This window comes from Mauremys reevesii, linkage group 10 (genome assembly GCF_016161935.1).
Source record: "Mauremys reevesii isolate NIE-2019 linkage group 10, ASM1616193v1, whole genome shotgun sequence".
Taxonomy (NCBI): Eukaryota; Metazoa; Chordata; order Testudines; family Geoemydidae; genus Mauremys; species Mauremys reevesii.
The window spans coordinates 47,030,593-47,044,324 of NC_052632.1; the positions used below are offsets into that span (position 1 = coordinate 47,030,593).

The window sequence follows — 13,732 nt, forward strand, 5'->3', positions numbered from 1 at the left end:
AAAAGACTATCTCCTGTTATAATAATAGACATCAAATCTCTTTCTATCCCTTGCTTACATTTAAGTATTAAAAGTTTTAAAGTGTTTTCCTGCAACTTACCACAGTCTGGCTTTTTTGCCGACCCTATCCCACCAACAAAGCATATTTTGGCAGTGCTATTTTGCCCTATTATGGCAGTGGGTCCTGTGGGATCCCAGTCCTGCTGCAAGGCTTTGATTCACACCCTAGCTTGCTGCGAACTAAATGTTTGTGTAGACAAGCCCTGAGAAACAACCTCTGACAGTCACCAGCATTTGACAGCAGCTTCCTCCCCTGCCCCCTCAGATTCTTACTCTAAATATCCTCAAGGGAACATACTTATCATGGAAATCTATCCACTGATGCTCAGTATACACCTCAATGCAGTCCATTTCCTGTGACCCTTTACTGGCTTCTCATCAGAGCAATTCCCACCCCTGCTGGGGGAGGGGGAATGGCTCCCTTCAGAGCCCCTCAATACTGATTTCATTGGCTGTCACAAAGGGAAGCCTAATCCACAAGGCACAACAGAGCTTGCTGCTTGCCTTTGCAGCACTTCTAGTGAGAAGGCAAGCTGGGATCAATTATATGAGTTCCACACCTGCACACCCATCATTTCGCTCCCAGGAGCACTACAATGGGTAGTCACCGGCCTCTGGAACATCCATCCTGACAGGGAGAGGAGGATGCTGTTCAGAGATTCTATGGAGGCAATGACTCAAGACCGCCCTTGCACTTAGACCAATGACGGTTTTGATCGGGTAGCCCAGATGCATCCTGAGACTGTGGCTACGTCTACACTACCCGCCGTATCGGCGGGTAGCGATCGATTTTTCAGGGATCGATATATCGCGTCTCATCTAGACGCGATATATCGATCCCCGAACGCGCTTCTATCGATTCCGTAACTCCACCGCCCCGAACGGCGGTGGCGGCGTCGACATGGAGAGCCCCGGACATCGATCCCGCGCCGTGAGGACGGGTAAGTTATCGATATAAGATACTTCGACTTCAGCTACGTTATTCACGTAGCTGAAGTTGCGTATCTTATATCGATTTTTCCCCTTAGTGTAGACCAGCCCTGTGACAGAAGTGATGCTAGACTTGATTTAGAGAGGACCACCTTCTCTAGCCATAAAGGCCAATGTAGCACTTCCTTAATCTTAAAAAAGTGGCCAACAGAGGGGAACCATTATTTGCTACCAAATACAGACAGATTCGGAAGAGTGTAGGAAGGAAAGCAGGATTCAGTTGGGGGGAAGAGGACAAACCCCCCTCCACAAAAAAAACCAACACAAAATGCAACAAGACATTTAGATGGTAAGAACACATTATTTAATGTCTGTAGCCTTTACAAATATTCCTGAGCCCTGACACCTTCCAGGGAGCCAAAAGACAGTGTGTTCCTTAGGTTAGGCATGATAAGATACAGACTCAGTAAACAGACTTCAGAGCTCTTGTAGAGACTTTATGTCATCACACATGCCTTCATAGGCATATTCTGTACCAAATACTTATGGCTTCAGAGTGAGATGGCTCAGCTAGGATCTAGGGTCAGAGGATCTGGCATGACACCAACAGCAGTCACTGCGAACTAGGAAGTACCATGTGTGCAGCACTACAGAAGCAATTTGGGGAAGGTAGCAGCAGCAGGAGTTGGGGGTGGAGATTACTGGTGCTATTCAGTTCAATAAGGGAAGGGTTTCCTGTCCTGGACCACTACCAATATTTGCCGCAGAGACCAATAGCTACACACAATTTACAGCGCCAAGAATACTGCAGAAATGAGCAGGAGCACCACAGCATGAGGGGGGCCATCTTCGCAGTGTACTAACGTAGCAGGAGTTCATGGGCAGATTAAATATTCTCTGTGTGACTAGAAAAAGCTGCACCACCTGTGCCCCCAGTAACCCATTCCAGGACAGCCATAGTGCTCATCTATTCAGAAGGCAAATGGTGTTGCAAATGCACACTCCCCCTTAGAGAGCAATGGTAAGCTCTAGCAAGGTCTCTTCAAGGCTTTAGTAGTGACAGTATCACTTCCCTTTCCCAGATCTCTGCAAACTGGTCCTAAGGACACCCTTTCCCCTGAAAAATGCTTTAAAATAGCTTTGACATTCCCCATTGCCCATTGGCTTGGTCCACGACTGACAGTGCTGCAAAGATGTGGTCAACGAGAGTCCAGCCTTAGAAACACGCTCAGGAGCCCTGAGGGGATGTCCTGTCCAAGATCTGCTGGGCGATGTGAGCAAGGGCAGGGAAGGCAGAGCTCTTGGGAAACTCCTGGATGAAATCTCTGCCTTCCTCCAAGCTCTGAGTGAGCTGGGGATCAAGGGGAACACACCCTGTGTGGGAGGACAAAGGGAGAGAATGACTGTGAGACCACTGGGACAAGTTACAAAGATGAGAGTATACACATGCAAGTCGGAGAGACAGAAAGGTGGGAGTGAGACACCCACATCAACCGAAGAGAGACAGAACGATAAGACAGACAGGACTGAGCATTATTAACCTCCTTACTGCTCACCTGCAAGACAACGTTCTAGACATGCGGCACCATACCAGACATTTTCTGGGTAGAAAGGAGCTATAAGTGCTTCTAGCACCACAATCAGCAGAGATTTACCCTGGCATCATTGTCAAGACTATTGCTCCTTGATTAGGGGGAGGAATAAATAATTAAGGAAGTTTAAATAAATTCCTCATTTCTCTCACAGGAGCTCTGCTGGACTCTCAGTGGTGCTGCCTGTGTTTGCCGTTACCTGACGGCAGGCAACTAGGATCGCTCCAAATCTCCCACCATATCCAAAACCAGACTGGACTGTCAGGTTCTCTGCCTCTGTTCTCTACTGGCCAGACATACAATGACCACATCCTTTTGGCAGCTCTATGCTCCTCTCCCAAACCAGACTCTCTTCGGACCTCAACTGGAGATGCCCCTCCTTAGCTTGCAGTTTGATTTCTGGACCTCATTCCATGCTCCTTGTGGCACTGTGTTCTCACCACTCACCAACCATTTGCTCTTTTGATCTACCCCTCCCTCTAGGGAGGGCTCTGTAGTCAAAAGGCACTCACCTAGGAATGGGACTCCAGCATACCTGGCCAGCTCTTCACCACCCCCTTTGGAAAAGAGGTTTGTGCACTCCTGGAAGAGCAGAAGAAACAGCATTTAGTCACCACGAACTTCCCGAAGCGGAAGTTCTGCAGACCGCTGGGCATCACAGATGGGCAACACGACTGTTTATCTGGATACATTTAATGCAGAGAATGATACCGTTATCTGAACAAGCAACACTCATTTGCCTCTGGGAGCTGCTGATCCCCCCAATTCATGCACTTCCTCAAAGACATTCTTATCCCTCATCACCCACTAGGAAGACAAAAGAGTTGCCTCTCCTGAACCTACCCCAACAGCCAGCCAATGAAGGAGGGCAGGGTCCACAAAGTGGTACAGCTAGCCACTCGCCTCCAGAGACCTACCACATTACCTTCATGGCATTCCCTGGTCTCTCAGCAGCCAAGGGACCACAGTTAAGAAAAGTCAATTCAAACCCAGGCCTCAAGCACAATGTAGCAGATTGAGGCAGGGGAGTGCTCAGCTATGGGTCAGTTTTAAAGGGCTCACCAAACAGTGCGGGCAGACGAAACCACTCATGTTCTCTACAATCCCGATCACTTGCAATCCTGTCTTCTTACAGAACGTCAGCTCTCGCCTGACATCCCCTATAGACACCGCCTGTGGGCACAGAGTCACGGGGTATCAGTGATAAAGGGCCAGCAAAATCAGAGAGGTGAATGTCTGCCTTTCTGCCCATTCATCCAGTGCTGCCAATCCTTGAGATTAAGGCAGGGTACACAGACACAGATTGGAGGGATGAAGGGAGTAGAAATGCAGAACTAATAGCCATAGAGAGACACTGACACTCATACAGGGTCATGTAAAAACAAACCTAAAGGCATAATGGGGTTGATAAAAAATTAGTTTGGCATGACCCAGGGCAGGGTGTGGAAACATCTGCCCCAGCAAGCATCACATACCTGTGGTGTCGTGACCAGGACTGCCCCGAGAGGCTTATATGGGCGAAGGGATTCTACCGTAGAGATGTGCTCATCCGAGGTCCCCGGAGGCGTATCCACAATGAGGAAGTCAAGATCTCCCCAGGTCACGTCGGAGATAAATTGCTTTATCAAAGCTGCCAAAACAAAATGGAGGAAAATCTTTGCTTTCAGTTGAGGTGTGGTCTGTAATCTCAACAGTGTGGTAGCAGCAGTTGTTAGATATCAGATCACCACATTGTGTAAACAGACAGGTGCAAAAGAATAGACTTCAGTAGGAAGAGAAGCCCTGCATCAACAGAAGCAGTGGCAGTGCCATCTTCCCTCAGGGTCTCTATCCTGCCCTACAGGGAATGCATATAGGTGGCAAGGGGATAGTTCAGTCTCCAAGGCCATCAAGATTCTGTTCTGTGCGCCAACAATAGCGATCATTATAGACACCTGTCCAGAGAGCACAGGACAGATCTACCATCTCATTCCCCAGGGCTGATTTACACTACACAGTTAGATCAACATAAGGCAGCTTATGTCAACCTAATTTTCACACTACAGCCGTGCTCCTGCAGATGTAAGAGCCCCATTACACCGACATAATAGCTTCACCTCCACGAGAGGCATAAGGCTTATATCAGTGTAGTTAGGGCAACGCAGTGTCTCTGTAGACCAGGGGTCCCCAACGCGGTGCCCGCGGGTGCCATGGCGCCCGCCAGGGCGTCTAAGTGTGCCCACGTACCAGCCGGCGGACGAGCATCCGCCAAAATGCTGCCGACAAGCAGCATCATCCAGAGGCGTTGCCGCCAAAATGCCGCCAAAAATCAGTGGCATTTCGGCGGCGACGCCTCTGGATGACGTTGCTTGTCAGCAGTATTTCGGCGGTGACACCTATTGACGTTGCCGCTTGTCAGCGGCATTTTGGCAGATGCTCGTCTGCCGCCACGATCCTCCATGGCTCTTTGTCTGGCGCCTGCCAGACGAAAAACGTTGGGGACCACTGCTGTAGACACTGTGTCCCTTACATCGGCTGTCTTGTCAATTTCACGGCAGGAGCCATGCTCCTGGCAGGGAGTTGAGATAAAAAGCCCAGGGCGGCTTCGGACCCCGATCCCAGCTGGGAGCCAGGGGAAGAAGCCAGAAAGGGAATGGGAGCTTCAGATGATGACCAGGCCTAGACTGAAAGCAACAACTTAGAGGTCAACGGCTACCTACATCTAGTCTGTTATCCAGCTCTAGTTCGCCTGCTCAAATGTGGCAAGAACTACAGACTGCAACCCATGCCTAAGCACAAGGGGATAATGAGCCATATGCAAGATGAGACCAGCCTGTAAGTAAGGCAAGCAGGTGTTTCAACGAGTTTCATCTTTGCAGGAGGTGCCCTTGCTGTAGGACAGTGGTCCCCAAACTGTGGGGTGTGCCCCTCCAAGCCGGGCCTGGAGCCCTGTTCCACCCCCAGCCACAACTTTACTCTGCCCCCTGCTCTGCCCCCTGCTCTGCCCCCAGCCCAGCTCTGGTCCCAGCTGCAGCTCCACCCTGCCCCCAGGCCAGTTCCACCTCTTGCCCCAGCTTTGTCCCCGCGTCTCCCACCAAGTTCTGCCCCCAGCTCTGCTTCAGCCCAAGCTCCTTCACTGGGGATGGAAGCCTTGGCTGTGCAGTAATGGAGAGGGGGCACAACAGGAAAAGTTTGGGCACCATTGCTGTAAGGTCACTACCAAGAGTAAAAGCATTCTGTACCGTTTTTCTTGGGTCCTCTCCAAACCACAGCATCATCTGGCTTCTCCAGCAAGAAGCCAATCGACATGAGAGAGATGCTTTTGTCCTGGTCGACGAAGACAGGCACCCAGCCACTGTCACACTGGTGCACGCCCTTGCCCTGGACTTTGAGCATTTGAGGGATGCTGGGGCCACATAGGTCCACATCCAGAATTCCCACCTGCCAGTGAATACGGGGAACCATTCAGACAATCCCTTACACTAAGACAGCACAGAGGGCCACCACAGTGGCAAAACATAACTCTTCACTGATTTCTACAGCCCAGACCTTATGGAAAGGATGGCTTAGAAGCCTACACATCATATTTGAAATACACAGGAACCACATGTTCAAATCCCAGATGAGTTCACACAGCCTTTCCCCTTTCCAAGGGAGATCAGTGTGTTGTCACTGAACTTCTGGACAGAGATCTTTCAAATGAGACCTTAAAAACCATGGCCCATCTGCTCTGCAGGACTTTAGAGAGCCTTTGGGGCATTTTGTTTGCCCTGTGTCCTCAGCCACAATTCCCCACTACCACTATTGTTGTGCTGAGTGGCTGTCCCTCCCTTCTCCATAGGCAAAGCCCAATGTCCTCTCAGACCCCTAGAAACTTTTAGAGGGATTTTGCCTCCCCTTTCTTTTTCCTACTCATACTCATGCCCTATAACTCGGCATTGCTCACACAACAGCTCCCCTGAAACAGGACAGGCAAGACAACAGGAGGCCTTGGAGAGCAATAACAGCAAAGGTCAAGGACCCAATCCTCATGGTCTCCATCCACACAGCAAGTAAGAATATCCCAGTAGCTTTTAACACAGAGCATAGTATATTAAAGCCCGCCAAGCCCAGGGGAGACATTACTTAGGAAAGGGAGGCAACATAGCCTAGCAATTCCATTGAGGTCCAGGTGTCAAGGAACCTGAGGGGTTTTTTTGTTTTTTTTTTTTTTAAATAGAATATCAGGGTTGGAAGGGACCTCAGGAGGTCACCTAGTCCAACCCCCTGCTCAAAGCAGGACCAATCCCCAGACAGATTTTTGCCCCAGATCCCTAAATGGCCCCCCTCAAGGACTGAACTCACAACCCTGGGTTTAGCAGGCCAATGCTCAAACGACTGAGCTATCTACTCCCGGTTCTTCCACTGTCTCATTGTGTGACTTTAGACAAGTCACTTCTCCACTCTGTGCCTATTTCCCTATTAGCATAAGGTGGACAATTATAATGAACAAGTTTTGCACAGCGCTTTCATAATATTTTGCACATATATATTATCTTTATCGGAGGACCTTAAAGCTGCACACTGCAGCTTTTTTGGTCAAATAAATGCATAAAAATCAGAAATCTTGTAGTAAAAATAACTTTTGCTCAATCTCAGCAGGATCTTAATGACTAAATAAAAAATGCTACAAGATGCTTAATACCTAGATTATGAGCGTAAAACCCCAGACTAGAATCTTGGGTGCACATGGGGAAGGAGAATACACTCATGACTGCCACATGGAAGCTTGCTCACCTTCTTCCCAACATGCCGTAAAGCCAAAGCCAGCTCGGTGGAGATGGTGCTTTTTCCCACGCCTCCTTTTCCTGAGAGCACTAGAAGGACGTGTCCAACCCCAGCCAGGTTACCTCTCTCTGTGAAGGACAACAGAACAACACTGAGGCATCCCTGCGCCTCTACACAGCATCATGCTGCACTAAGGATGTATGAATAGCAATGCCATAGGCTGCCAGCTGAGTGAATCCTCACATTTCACAGCTAGGACATCATTCCCACTAAAGGAGCTATCACCATGTAACGTACAGAAAAGACATTTTGGCTAAGGTGTTGCAGAGTGTTTAAAAATAGTGGGGCAACCTGAGTCAAAATGTGGTTGATTTTGAGTAGACAATTATCCACTAGGAACACAGCTGTGACTCATCAGCTCAACATACAGCCAGTGGGTGGTAAGGACTTTAGCTCTGATTCAGCAAAGCACTTAAACTGACCTCAGTGGGACTTAAGCACATGCTTAAATGCTTTTGTCACTACTGCTCTGGGCCAGATTGCAATTTGAAAAGCTCTGGGCCTTCCCTCTCCTCAGCCGTCCAGTCCCCTAGGAGTTTCCTCCTTTCTGTGCTGTGTAGATCTTGTTTTTCTGGATGTGTCAGTTTCTTGTTTTAAATTTTCTTCAGTTTGCTTGCTGCACAGTCAGTGTTTGCTCTGGTCTAAACAATTTCTGTTTATGACTCATATACAGTGTGCTTTCAGTCCCCAGGGAAGGGCTGTGAACACATTCTTCTGAGATTCTTTAAATGGAGTATAGCTAGAGGGCCTCAAGGGGTACTGGCAGAGGTGGGAGAAAATCCGAAATCTGTGATCTAAAGATCCGTCTAGAGACAAGAACTACACAGCTCTGAACGCAAGAAAAATTCAAAATCGAGATAAATCCCTTGAAAGCCCCAGCAGACCTGCATTAACACACTCATTTCACTCCTGTAATGACACCAAGTGGGGGGGAGGATTACACCTTTGAACCATCCCAAGACTGAAGTTCTGTATTGAGTCACAGCACAGATAAGTGGCAGTGCGAGATTCCTCACCAATGGAATTCAACTTTGACCCAAAGGGACCAGCTTTATGCATGAGGGAGGAGGAGGATGGGTATTGTTACAAGGTTCTGGAGCTCAGGGCAAATGACGCTGCCTCATGGCAAATTAGGGACCTTGGTTAGTTTCTGAACTCACATGCTATATTTATCAGAGGGCTGGAACTTGCTGTACCTCCAGGACCAAAGATCACTGACAATTTTAAGGACTAATGTCTCATGAACCACCAGAAACAAAGCTTATATACCACAGGTTTTCAATAAACCCATCTTTCCAAAGGCAGATAGAATTCATCTCTGGGATCTTGTGTTCCAGCAAAGGCCTTTACTGCTAAAAATCAAATCTGGATTGTTATGTGGGAGCAGGGGAAAGAAGCAAGGGATCAATGAGAGTAACCTGATTTTACAGCAAGAGTGTCACCTAATTTTGTTTTAGGTATGTTTTGTTATGGATTGTTACTTTAAGTGTTTCATAAACAAAGTTAAGATCAGCACCCTCTGCTGTGATTTGCAAATCTGGCACAACTTCCTGAAGATTTTTTCTAAGGCCCTAATTATAGCTAAATCATTATCTGTACTTCTGCACTAGTGGGACCAGGTGTCCAGTGGAGAACTCCCTCACCTGACTCAGAGATAACAGAGGACTATTTGAATTCCAATGGCTCCTCACATTCCTGAATGGTCAGTAACACATCCTGGAACCCCTAAGGACTCAGACATAAAGGTAAACACAATGCTTATTAAGTCCAGAAAAAAACAGGAATAGCTAGGAATAGTTAACATTGAGTCATCAAGGAATTTCCCGAAGCTTCACATATCAAAGTGGGGTGTACCTCACACTGGTTCTGTTCCCTGAATCTGAACCATCAGAAGCAGCACTTGAGAGGAAGATGTGGTCTCCTGCTTCGGAGGGGTTTTCCAGTGTTTTAGGGAATATAAAATAGCAATCAAGGAAGAGGAAGACTCCATTTTACTGAAGAACAAGCTGAGTGAGAAAAACAGACTTCATCCTGAGATGGAGCCTGCTTTTACCATGGGAGAAGTAATCAGGAACTCAATCAAAGGTAACACATAGCACAGATCTCTGCTCTCTTTCTCCTTTGTAATGAAAGGAAGAAATCGCAAGACATTTCCACAGGTGTTTAATATCTAACATCCTTTTATGTAGGTTCTCTCTCTCCCATAATTTTTAAAACCTCTTTGGTTGTATACAGATTGATTGTCTGATTGTCATATTGTTGGGGAGCATATTAGGTGGCATTTACAGGGGTAGCATTGTTATTGTTCTCTCAAAGGGGCCAAGGATGAGAGAAAGCAGAGAGTTCCAAAGATCCACAAAAGGACATAACTGCCATTTTAGGTACCTAAAGCTAACATATGAATGGGAGGACTCAGATCCTCAAACCCTCTATTCAGCTGCTGTCTAATCCCATAGGTGCCTACATCCCTCCTGGGGGAAGCACACAAAACCACTGTGGTCCTGACATCGCCAAGCTGCTCAGTGCCCTAGGTCATGCTTAAGTTCTGTCAAAGCTGATTCCCCATTCTGGCACTTCGAGTGCAGAAGGTGGGGGCCCGCAAGGATTCTAAAAATTAATACTGGCCACTCCAGGCTTGCATTAAACTCCCAAGGTTAAGACTTTTCTCTGACTTTGGATGGGTAGATGCTACCACCACCCAAGTGCAAAACCCCCTTTTTGAGAACCCAGAAAGGCACACTTGGGAATTCCTTCCTCTGGGGTATCCTCAAGCCCCCCTCGAGGAAGAGCTGAGAAAGAAAACCAAAGGAAATCAGCTGTTGCCACCAGCTAATTAAACAACAAAAATCCTAATCCTGTTCTTAGAAAAGGTAAATTTTATTAAAAACAAAAAGAAAAAAAATACATCTGGAACTTAGGCTATTGCTAGATTTTAAAAGAGCAAACATAATTAAGCATCAAGAATAGTTTTCTTGAGGTCCAGCTTAATGGTTACATGCAAAACAAAAGCATTTGGGGGTTAGCACAGAGAAGTCCACAAGCCATAAAGAAATAAGAAAGATAAACCTAATCACATCTTCCTAGACATTTCCTGATCTACTTGCATATCTGGGGTTTCAAGTGAGTAGTTTCTAGGTATGATTTAATGATTTTTCATACCTGGCGCAAGCTTTTACAGCATAGTCCAGCCCTGTTCCTGCTCTCCACGAGACCCACCACAGACAGACAAAAGGGGAATCTTGTTTCAATTTTAAAAAGCTCTAGCCTTCTCATTAGCTCTTTTAGCCAGGTGTCCACTCACTTCTTTTTACCTATGCATGCAGTCAAACTTTTTAACCCTTTACAGATAAAGCAACTCCACCAGAGAGGTCCTTTGGGGCCATCTGCCTGTCCCAAGTCAGGGTAAAGGAGGAGGGTTGGGCGTGGGGCTAGCAACTCCACCCCGTAAAAATCAGCTTGCTACAGAAACGCCAACAATAGAGTTAACAGAGACTTTTAGCCTGGAAAAAGAAGGGTCTTCAACTCGAAGACGCATGACGCTGGGTGGTGAAAGCCGCGAGGAAGCCACTAAGCCGATCACCCTTCTTACAACCAGGAGGATTACCATCGGCACATGGAACGTGAGGACCATGTACGAGTCAGGAAAGACGGCGCAGGTTGCAGCAGAGATGAGGAGCAACAACCTGACCCTACTAGGCATTAGCGAGACAAGATGGACGCATTAATAGCTGCCTCAGAAGGATTCTCCAGATCCGCTGGCCAGACACCATCAGTAACATCCACCTCTTGGAGAGGACCCGTCAACTCCCAGCAGAGGAAGAAATTAGAAGGAGAAGGTGGGGCTGGATAGGACATACACTACGCAAGCAGCCAACCAACATCACCAGACAGGCACTGCGGTGGAACCCCCAAGGCAAGCGGAAAAGAGGCCGCCCAAGAAATACCTGGCGACGCGACCTTCAGGTTGATAGCAAAAAAATGGGCTATACCTGGAACCAGCTAGAGCGAATGGCCCAGGATAGAAGACTCTGGAGATCTGTGGTTGGCGGCCCATACCCCGGTTGGGGTGACGGGCATGAATGAATGAATGACAGATAAAGCAAATAGAAAACAGCTACCAAGAGAGATTTAATAGCTAACTGGCTGTCCATAAAAGGGAGCTATTCCCCCCCACCCCCCTTCATTTATAGAATCATAGATTATTAGGGCTGGAAGGGACCTCAAGAGATCATCTTATCATAAGCCCCAATGTAATTCACAAGCTAGGTGCCCTTCCCTCCCATCTCACTTGCAGGGCCTGATCCAGCAGGTGTTCTCTGAAGCCCTCACACAAGAGACAGGTGGGGGGCATGCAGAAGAATGCCCGATAACCCAGTGGTCAGGACTCTCACGTGGGAAATGGCAAGGACCTGAATTGGGATCACTCATATTCCAGGAAAGTGCCCATCTGCATGTGATGGGGTGTTCTGGGGCAGGTCTCCCACAGCCACTCCTGTTGGAACTGGACCACTTTGTATGGCTAATTAACTATTCACTGGGCCAGAAAGAGATTGATTCTACAACCTAGTGGTTAGGTCACTCACCCAGGATGTGGGAGCCCCAAATTCGTTCCTGCTCCAATGAACATTTAATGATTTATACAAAATGGAACAGTTCCAACCAGAGAGACTGAGAGAGACCCACCCCAAAACACACAGTAGCATGGGGGTCAATCCACCCCAGGGATGGATGCCCAAGTCCATCAGAACAGGGATTTGAAAATGGGTCCTCCACCTTCCAAGTGAGTGCCCTAACCTCTGGGCTATTGGTTATGATGGGGCTACTATCAGTCTCCATCTCTCATGCAAGTACACCTGAGCAAAACAGAGACGGGGGCTGACCTGACTTAGAGCTTATCTATACTTGAAATGCTGCAGCGATACAGCCATAATGCTATATTGTAGACGCTACCTACACCGACGAAAGGGGTTCTCCCATCAGCATATGTAATCCACCTCCTTTCTAGAGTACGCAATCCAGCATATGTAATCTATTTCTTCCGTCAACCTGTCTACATAGGGACTTAGGCTAGTTTAACTACATCACTCAGGAATGTGGATTTTTGACACCCCTCGGGAACGTAGCTGGATCCTTCTAATTTTCTAGTGTAGACTAGCCCTTAGGTGCCTAAATCCAGGAGCAGGAAGACAGCTGTGAATCCCAACTGGAGATCTGTGCCTCCCTCTGGACCACAGTAGGTACCTATTGATGTTTTGTTTACATCCCACCCCTTTGCTTGGCATTTTTGATTGGTTTATTTATTCAGTTTCAAGTTTAGCATGCTAAGCCCCATTCTGTCAGTCCTAGTCTTAGGTGCCTAACTTTCCCCATAGCTAGGCACCTAACTCTGGGCTGAGGATTCCACTGGGCAACAGGACACCTAAAGGTTAGGTACTGCAATGCTCAATGTTGCAACATCTAAACCCTTTTGTGGATTTAACCCCAAGTTGCTGGTCACAGGAGAAGAGAAAATGTAGCAGGAGTAGGACTGAGCTAGGTTATGTCACACCACAAATTCTTGGCAGTTTCAGCAAAGTCCATGTGGTAGGGTTGAGAAAGATAGCCTTCCACATGGGAACTGGTGCTGTGCTGTTTTAGGTACTGTCTACACTACAAAAACCCAAACACCTACTGTGTTAGACTACGATATAGTTGTCCCCAAGATACAGCTAGGCACAATCTGCTCTGAAAGGCTCTGTTGTAACTATACTGGGGACCAAACTCGCTGTCACGGGGAAGCGATGGACCCCGGCTGGGAGCCACCCCCAGTCCCAGCGTGGCCAAAGCCCGCCCCACCCATGGCTGGCGGAGGAGAGCACGGCAGGCCTGGTCAGTAGCGGCTCCGAGTCACGCATGTGGCCGCTGGGTGCCCCAGAGACACGGTCCAAGCAGCAGCTGTTCAGCGACGCCCCTTGCGTTGGGGGCGGCTCCCGGGAGCCCATCGCTCCCCGCGCATAGTGTCGGGCAGAGACCAGGGGCCATCGTGAGCGGCTGAGCCTCGCAGTCCCCACGGCGCGGGGCTTTCCCAGCCTGGCGAGGCTCGCGCGCTTCGTCGCAGCACAGCTAGGGAGGGGAGTTGGGACGCCGCCGCGGGAGCCCTCCCTACAATCCCCCGCAGAGTAGCCTCGATCCTTCTGTCCGTGCACTACTCACCCCCTACAGCCTCCATGCTGCCTCAAGCACTGCTCCTGCACTTCCGCCTGCCCCGGGGTCACGCGCAGAGGAGCGCCGCGGCCAATGGGAAGCCGAGCTCTGGCTGTCATCCTGCCCCGTGAACTAATTTTGGCCCCGACCTGACCTAGCTG

At 48.5% G+C, this 13,732-nt stretch overlaps 1 protein-coding gene across 3 annotated transcripts; it reads right to left on the bottom strand.

The window, feature by feature from the left end:
• Window positions 1–1,337: 1,337 nt before the first annotated feature.
• Window positions 1,338–13,727, bottom strand: NUBP2 (nucleotide binding protein 2). 3 transcript variants are annotated; one of them, XM_039491918.1, is made up of 7 exons: window positions 13,581–13,727; window positions 7,338–7,456; window positions 5,804–6,002; window positions 4,058–4,212; window positions 3,645–3,755; window positions 3,095–3,164; window positions 1,338–2,364 (listed from the first exon to the last, which is right to left on the bottom strand). In XM_039491918.1, the coding sequence occupies exons 1-7, from the start codon at window positions 13,594–13,596 to the stop codon at window positions 2,219–2,221; spliced, it is 816 nt and encodes a 271-aa protein (XP_039347852.1). In that variant the 5' UTR covers window positions 13,597–13,727; the 3' UTR covers window positions 1,338–2,218. The 3 variants fall into 3 exon arrangements, with proteins under 3 accessions (XP_039347852.1, XP_039347854.1, XP_039347853.1); XM_039491920.1 differs by lacking the exon at window positions 13,581–13,727 and adding an exon at window positions 9,243–9,261; XM_039491919.1 differs by lacking the exon at window positions 13,581–13,727 and adding an exon at window positions 9,032–9,102.
• Between the last annotated feature and the right edge of the window lie 5 nt (window positions 13,728–13,732).

What these genes read in the sequence shown, in the direction of transcription:
- NUBP2 (XM_039491918.1), bottom strand. An exon ending in GAGAGGACCCAAGAAAAACG is followed by an intron (nt 4,213 to 5,803) that starts GTACAGAATGCT and finishes TTGTTTTGGCAG; the next exon opens with CTTTGATAAAGCAATTTATC. An exon ending in TGCTGGAGTCCCATTCCTAG is followed by an intron (nt 2,365 to 3,094) that starts GTGAGTGCCTTT and finishes CCTCCCACACAG; the next exon opens with GGTGTGTTCCCCTTGATCCC.